The sequence below is a fragment of the Geospiza fortis genome, unplaced genomic scaffold (assembly GCF_000277835.1).
Source record: "Geospiza fortis unplaced genomic scaffold, GeoFor_1.0 scaffold98, whole genome shotgun sequence".
NCBI classification, from domain to species: Eukaryota; Metazoa; Chordata; class Aves; order Passeriformes; family Thraupidae; genus Geospiza; species Geospiza fortis.
Genome location: NW_005054306.1, coordinates 2,956,460 through 2,963,900, shown reverse-complemented (window position 1 = coordinate 2,963,900; position 7,441 = coordinate 2,956,460). Strand labels below are relative to the sequence as shown.

The 7,441-nt window shown below is 37.3% G+C and overlaps 1 protein-coding gene across 1 annotated transcript in view; it reads right to left on the bottom strand.

Annotated features, from left to right (window-relative positions):
- AFG1L (AFG1 like ATPase) overlaps window positions 1–7,441 on the bottom strand; it is a 62,764-nt gene that overhangs the window by 14,777 nt on the left and 40,546 nt on the right. Inside the window, exons 10-11 of the mRNA XM_014312039.2 lie at window positions 6,898–6,968; window positions 6,541–6,641 (exon numbers count right to left, since the gene is read on the bottom strand). Of these exons, the coding sequence (XP_014167514.2) occupies window positions 6,541–6,641; window positions 6,898–6,968 (172 nt within the window). The remainder of the gene's footprint in view (window positions 1–6,540; window positions 6,642–6,897; window positions 6,969–7,441) is intronic.

The following is a 7,441-nucleotide window of genomic DNA, read 5'->3' as shown; positions in this document are numbered from 1 at the left end:
GGGGGGCCGCCCTTGCGGGCCCGGGCCAGCCGCAGGCGGCAATCCCGGCAGAGGGCAGCAGCTGCTGCGTGCAAGCCCGGGGAGCACCGAGAGCAGCTCGGCACCTCCCGACTCCCGCAGCTCCATCACGATTACACACCAGCTACGCTGTCGGCTGCGTTATTTACAACAGATCAAACTGTCGCTCTTGCAATCTTTAAAGGAAAATTTTAGAAGGGAAGTGAAGAAAGGGAACTGGTAGAGACTGATTTTTTCTAAGGTGTAATGAACAGCGTTCTTCATGTGTGAACACACTAAAATGGGCAAGACTTATATTTGCACAACTGCTTATATACATATATATGTGTATATATATACATGTATATATATATGTGCATATGTATATATATACATATACACACACACACATATATACATATATATGTATATATAGGGATTTTAAAATCAAGTTAATATATACATTTTATTTTTAAAGGCATCTGGTGATCTTTCATTCACACATTTAACTCAATTAACTAATAACGTTTTGCAAGAATATAACACCACTGGTAGTGTTTCCTTCATTGTATAGATGGAGAAACTTAAAGAAAGTAATTAAAGGCCCCAAAAAATGGGAGAAGTCAACATTAGCATTAAAATTTGGAAACTGTATGTGCCTATTCTGCCTGGTGGCTGTCCCAGTCTCCTGTGGCTATGTTTTATTTTGATGAAAACCAAGCAGAGTCCTCCTGTCTAATTACACTGGAGAAGCACATTCACAGGGCTCCATTCTAGTACTGGGTAACTACTTCATGCCCATGACAAAGACCAGCACGTGCCACTCTGCCACATAAACCCTGGTGTGTCAGTCTGAAAAACTGCTCCTCCTTTGCTTTAAAGCAACAAAAATAGATCAGTATCCTCTCATCCAGTTTTTTGTTGGTTTTCCACATGTTCACATAGCTAGTAAAGAAAAAAAGCAAAGTGTATGAATTTGATATTAACTAAGTTAGCTAAAACTTGGGATTGTCCTCATCGGGGAAACCAGCATTTACAAATTGATGCAAGAGCTTAGCATCAACACAAGAGCTTAGCAACTCAACTGCATGTCATATCAGCATTGCATGCAATATATTCTCTGTATTTTATTTTTATGAAGATTAATGGACAAGCAGTAATTACCAGTATCTGATGCATTATTTTAGATAGAAATAACTCTTTATACTCTTGACATGAAAAAGTTTGATGCTAATATATGAAACAAGAATAAAATATGGTAATACCAGAAAGGTATCAACTCTTAACTCCCCGGGTATTAATTAAAAAGCAGCTATTAATGAAAATTCTACTTAAGCTAGGAGATGTTATAAATAGTATCAAATTACCAACTGCTGATTTGCTATTTTCATCTATTAGCTAACATCTCATGAAATCATGTGATATCAAAGTGGAAAATGTTTCAATATTTCCCCTTAAAACAGAATTTTGATTTTATTTTAAAGGAAACTTCAGTGAAAATAAAGAAGTTTTACAGGCTGTTCATATAAAATATTGTATTACCAAAATCACTTTGTAAATTTCAAACACATCTCCTTAATCCTACACCAGCAAATGCAGATTTTTAGGTCTGGATATTTATCCCTTGGAATGCACTGTAACAGTTACCCAAGACCAGATTAGAAGACAGATTGCAGCAACGAAGTGAAAGCAGAGTCACCTGAGTGATAAGCTATTTTGCCAACACAACAAAAGCATCTGTTGTTTCACATGTTGAGTCTTGCAAAACTTACTCTTTTTTCTGGAACCCTTAAGGGTAATGGATAGCCAAAGCAATCAATTAACCAAGTTTTGAGTACAGTGCTGTCCACTCATGCTGCAATTATTACCAACGCCCACATGAGCAGCGGTATACAACAGTTTCAGAAAACTCAAAAACTACTACTGCAACTCCAAGATAATACTGTAACTTGTAAGTACTTCCATGATGCAGACCAGATATGTCAAATTTGGAAGAAAGGTTGCTTGGTACGAGGGAAATGTCCCATACCCTTCCTGTGAAACCCCCCTCAAAGCCAAGGAAGTTACAAGCCTTGGAAAAACTCCGTCTGAACTGACTGCACAGATTGATTGTAGACTAAGAAGCATTGCCTACTCCCAGAAGTTATGAGGGGGATAAGAGCTGGTTATTCCCTCAAGGTGGACTGGACACATTACCCTGGTGGCTGCTGAACTTGTTCACTGTATGTGCAGGAGCAGTGAGAGCTGCCAACAGGCAGCAGAAACCCTGACTCCCTCACATCCCTACTTTCAGGCACTTTTAAAACCAGGAAAGATCATGGGGTAGTTCGAGTTCCTGCATTTTAGAGATGGCTAAGCCTAAAAACTAATAAGTAGCTCAAACACAAAAGCCTCCTCCTAAAATGACATCCAGTTTTGATCCAATACACAGTGAAAGGAGGCTGTGTCTACTCTTAGATGTAAAAAAACCCAAAATGAAACAAACTCTCTCTCAAAAAAAAAGTAAACAACCCCAACCCTTTCCTCAAAATACCAGTTCTGATAAACTGCACACAGCATTCTTGTCTTCATTGCTCCTTCCCCATACACACAGTACTCTGTATTTACAGCAAGTTTGTATTAGCATTTAAGTTATATTCAAAACTCCTGAAGGAAAAAAACTGTTACATCAGACTTAGTATAAAAATGGGCTCATTAGAATTGCTACAAACAACACACCTTCATCAGTATTTCTTTTTATAGGTTAGTTAACTAACTTAGCAACCTATTTAAAAAATACTTTCTTGAGACTGCATAATGCCACATTCCTATGCTGTTCCATTAAGAACAGGATCTTCAAAACTCAACCCTTCCTATAAAGTCAGGGAGACTGGAAAATTAATTTCATTTCTATTCTTTCATCATCCACTGCATGCATCCAGAATCAGCTTACCCTTCCTGGACTAAAATCTCACCAACAGTGAGATCTCAGCCTGCAGTTCCACCCATCATCATAAGCATGTGTGAATTTTACTTGTTTGTTTTTTAATACTGACACATAGAGCATTCTTCTAGTGCATAGAGCATCCTTCTAGACATGGAATTTCTCTTGCACTTTAACATTTATCAAAAAGAAAAAGCTAGTCAGAGACCTCAGCTTAATTTTACAGGACTCCAATGATACAAAATGTATTTGCAGGCTATTTTTAACATATGTTAACTATTTAGAGACTGAAAATTATTTCACTGTCCTTCAGTAAAATTAATACTTCACTCTACTTCACCTAGAACACTTATCTTTTGCCAAACCTTTTCCTTTTTGCACATCATTATTAAAAGTTCACCCATCTGGCTAAGAATAAGCCAGTAACATTCAGATAACATAAAACATCAAAGCTACAATTTTACTGAAATCTTTTATCTGACTGGATATATTTGCCCTTGACCTTTATTTTATAATTTTCCTGCACTTCATAACTAGTTTCCATTCATTTTGTATTATTTTATTATTTGATTCTGTCTCAACAGTGACACAGGAAATACTTTTACTATCCTCCTCCTCAGAGTCCTTCTTGGGTTTGTGTTGCTTTTTTTGTTGTTATTGTTGTTTACACTTCACTTTCCAGTTAGTCACACTTCCCTTTTGCTTTTGAAACTTATTCTTCCTGAACACTCAAATATGCAACTTCACCATTTGGAATATCTTTTGGTTTCATTAAATGTCAGAAAATTAAGATTATTCCTACACAAAACAAATTTCTAGATTAATTCATCAGTGTAAGCACCAGCCAAATGACCTTGTACTGGATGTAGTACATTTAATGCTAGAAAATTATCATTTGCTGTTTTCTGGCTAATTACATTTCACCTTTTCCTGTGTTTCATCTACAGTGTAACATACAACAGTGTATTTTCTTTATATGCTTCTTATAGCCAAGTGGTAAAGGGCTCAAGGAGCAGTCCACCTCATGTTCCATTTACAACAGATCCCTGCAAGTACTTTCCTTCCAGGTTTGTTAATTAGTAGACTGATATGTACTCAAGAACCTTGTATTAATTAACTTTAAGGCAGGTACTAGTACCTTCAATGTTGCACACTGTTCTCCACCTCTTTCAGCCACTCTGTCTTCAAGCAGGCTGTAAGCACCCATTCTGTATTATTATTTTATGAATTGTCCCACAAGGTTTCAATAATAGCAATTATCTCTCATTTTCCCCCATTAATGAGAATTTCCCATTTATCATGCTTGTCATCACATCTTAAAACTGTTACAAAACCAACTGCAAATCTTGTTTTCAATTCTGGTACAAGTTTAATGAGCTTCTACAACACCAACTTTAGATTTCATTTGTCTTCCTGGAGGTTTTGCTTAAGCTGTCAATTTAGGATCACCCTGGTTGCAACAGGCTCCAGCAAGGAAGATTTCCTGCCCCATGTCCCTTTGTACAATCTGCCTTCCCATGGGATTTTGTCCCCATGTCCTGCACAAAGAAATCTGCAGATCTGCTCCATGCAAATCCAAAAAATTCCCCTCCGGTATTTCCTTTTGTCAATCTTGCTTTTCATTACATCTTTTTCAGCTTTCTACTTTGCTTTTTTAAATAGCAGCACTTATGATGCCTGTCAACTTATTTACCATTTGGCTTCACAAGAAGTAGCAAATATCTTGTTGCTATGTCCCTTAGAGATTTCTGCTTTATCCCTCCACAAATCACTCCTACTATTAGCAATCTTACTGGAATATATATAAAAAACTTTATACTTCCTGTTATGTTGAATGTCTCCTAATTTGGGGTAATTTTTTGCTATAAACCACCAGTGCACTCTTCTGGATCCTCCCTGTGTCTTCTGTGACATGAGTGGGAGCAATTTCCCTCTCTGACTGTTTCAAAAAAGACACTGCATGTTTTAAGTTTTTCCATCGAAATTTAAAAGAATTCATGAAAAAAAAGGAAGAGGGTTTCAAGGGTTGACAGCTGCGTTTTTCCTTTTTTGAAATTTTCCTTTTAGCAGATTTTAATGGCAGCAGGTCAGGCAAACAGAGCAATGGGGCAGGCAAGGTCCTAAATGCAGCTTATACTGAGTGAAATTTTCTACCATTGCTATAAGTCATTGCAAAAGTTTACAGTAATGGAAAAAAAATCACAGTGGAGGCAACTCTGACCATTCACCTAAATTTAACAGACAATTCTGAAGTTCAATGACAATATTTTTTTGCCTATGAAGGGAGCACACTGATACCCCTTACCAACATACTGATGTAATATTTATGAAGATATATCAGTGATCTGAAGAGAAAAATCAGTGATAACTGAGAAAGTTGTCAAAAGAAAACCATTTACTATCTGCCATGTTGTTTTAGTTTTAAGCATGTGATTTTGCTGTAAGATACTAACATAACACATCTGCAGAAGGCATCTGATTTGAGACAGCAAGATTTCCTAAGTCCTGGGTGATCCATGTAAGAATGATCTGAACCTCAAATAATTCCTGAACTGGATGAGAACCTTCAGACCACTGACATGTGAGCTAATCAAAGCACTTCTACTTAGAAGCAACTTATTATCCCATTTAAGTACATAAGGTATTTACTGGACTAAAGAATTGTACTAGTATTTGCTGACAGCATAGCTTCCCCATGCTTTAAGGGGCACAAGGCAGAAAAAGTCTCAAAACCTTTAGTGAAAAGCAAGCTATTCTACTCTGACACACCTCCACTCTTACAAATGGCTTATTGATTTTGTCTGAAAGTAAAAACCAACTCCAGGTCTAAAACCTGCAGTCTGAAACACAACCAGTGAAATTTCTGTCCAAATAGTTATCAACTCCACAGTTGCAAGGAAGTGAAAGCAAAATGTTATCACCAAAAGACTGGTCACCATCCTGAATCCAAAGTGCTATTGGCCCAGTTTAGGGTTGTGATCATTTAACAGCAACTGCAGACATCAGTACAGAGATCACTGAAGTGCAGGGCAGCTCCTGGGGAATTATCTTCCAACCCACTGGAGGTCAAATACAAGGAGAACTTTTCAAGATTCACATCTCACATGTTTAAGCAGAGAATGTGCCAGTATTTAGCAAAATCTGGCATATTTTGAGAAGGCCTGGGATTAAACATTCCTTGTACACGCAGCTGAAACCAGAGCATGGAACAGAGTGTTACTCTAGTGGTGCCAGGATCACTGCTCCTTTGCTTGACTATCAAACTGAAATCCCAGATTATAAAAACAGCATTTGATTGCTATTTATATATTGAGATGTTAGCACCACTCATATACCAGCAATGATGTTAGGCCAGGCATATATTGCAGTAGGATTTTTGAAGATAATCTGTGATACAGCTAAGAGTGAATTTACTGTATCATTAAAAAGAAAATTCGTATGGTTCTTTTGAAGAAAGGGGTTTTTCCTGTTAAATTAAAAATATTTCTGTTAATCAAGTTTTTTAAAAAGCCTTTTTAATTCAGTGCATCTTGGGAAAATAGCAAGTTTGTGTGGTTTGATTTTTTTTAAACTGTGAAAAGCCTGAGCATTAACCAATCTAGATTGGACAGGGTACTCACTCTGTCGCACAGCTCTTCAAACGTGAAGTCTGCAATGGTTCCACATGCTTTATTCAGCCCCAGCTCTCTGCCTTGCACTTTTAGAATCCTTGGTCTAGTTACTATGGGAACATGAACAAAGACTCAATCTTCTCTGGATAATTACTATAAAATTCATCTCTTACAGATAGGAAATGCATAGCTTCATGAATAATAGCACATGATTCAACACATAAATTAGACAAAATGCTGATACAATGACTGCCACTTGAGTGTGGCATCAACCCATATACAGCAATGGAACTTATTAATTGGTCAGTGGAGATTGGGCATTGTGTTCTAAATGTATTCTCTTTCAAGAGAAATTAACTTACGTACAATCATTTTGTTTCTGAGCCAGCTCATCAAACAACTTATCCATGACAGCCTCCACATCAGCTTCACTTGTGCTACAGTGAAAAGAATAATAGAATATGAAATTAATAACACTTGAAGCCAACATCAAACAGCTGCCTGAGCCTGCTTAGCTTTTTGCCCATAAAAAAAAGAGAACAGGATGTTATACTCTAAATACAAACATTACATTTAGAATACACTTAAAAGTAGAGAATATTAACTCTCAGGTAGATGATTCTGCCTTATTTGCATACACTGAAAGACTTCTGTGTTTTGAGCTGTTTCCAGTAATGAGGCAATACAGGCAGAGCAGACCCATTAACACTATGTGTACACAATGAGAAAAAAGGCTTCTGGCTCTATCTTGCATGCAAAATAAGAGCAAATAGACAAGGCAAGGCAAGGCAGTCAAGCACCTAAAGAAGTATCCTTTGAAATTTCTGAGAGGGGACTTCGTGAAATTAAATGTTGAAACAGATTTTTCTTTTTTTTTTTTTGGGGGGGGGGGGGGGGGGGGGGGGGGTGT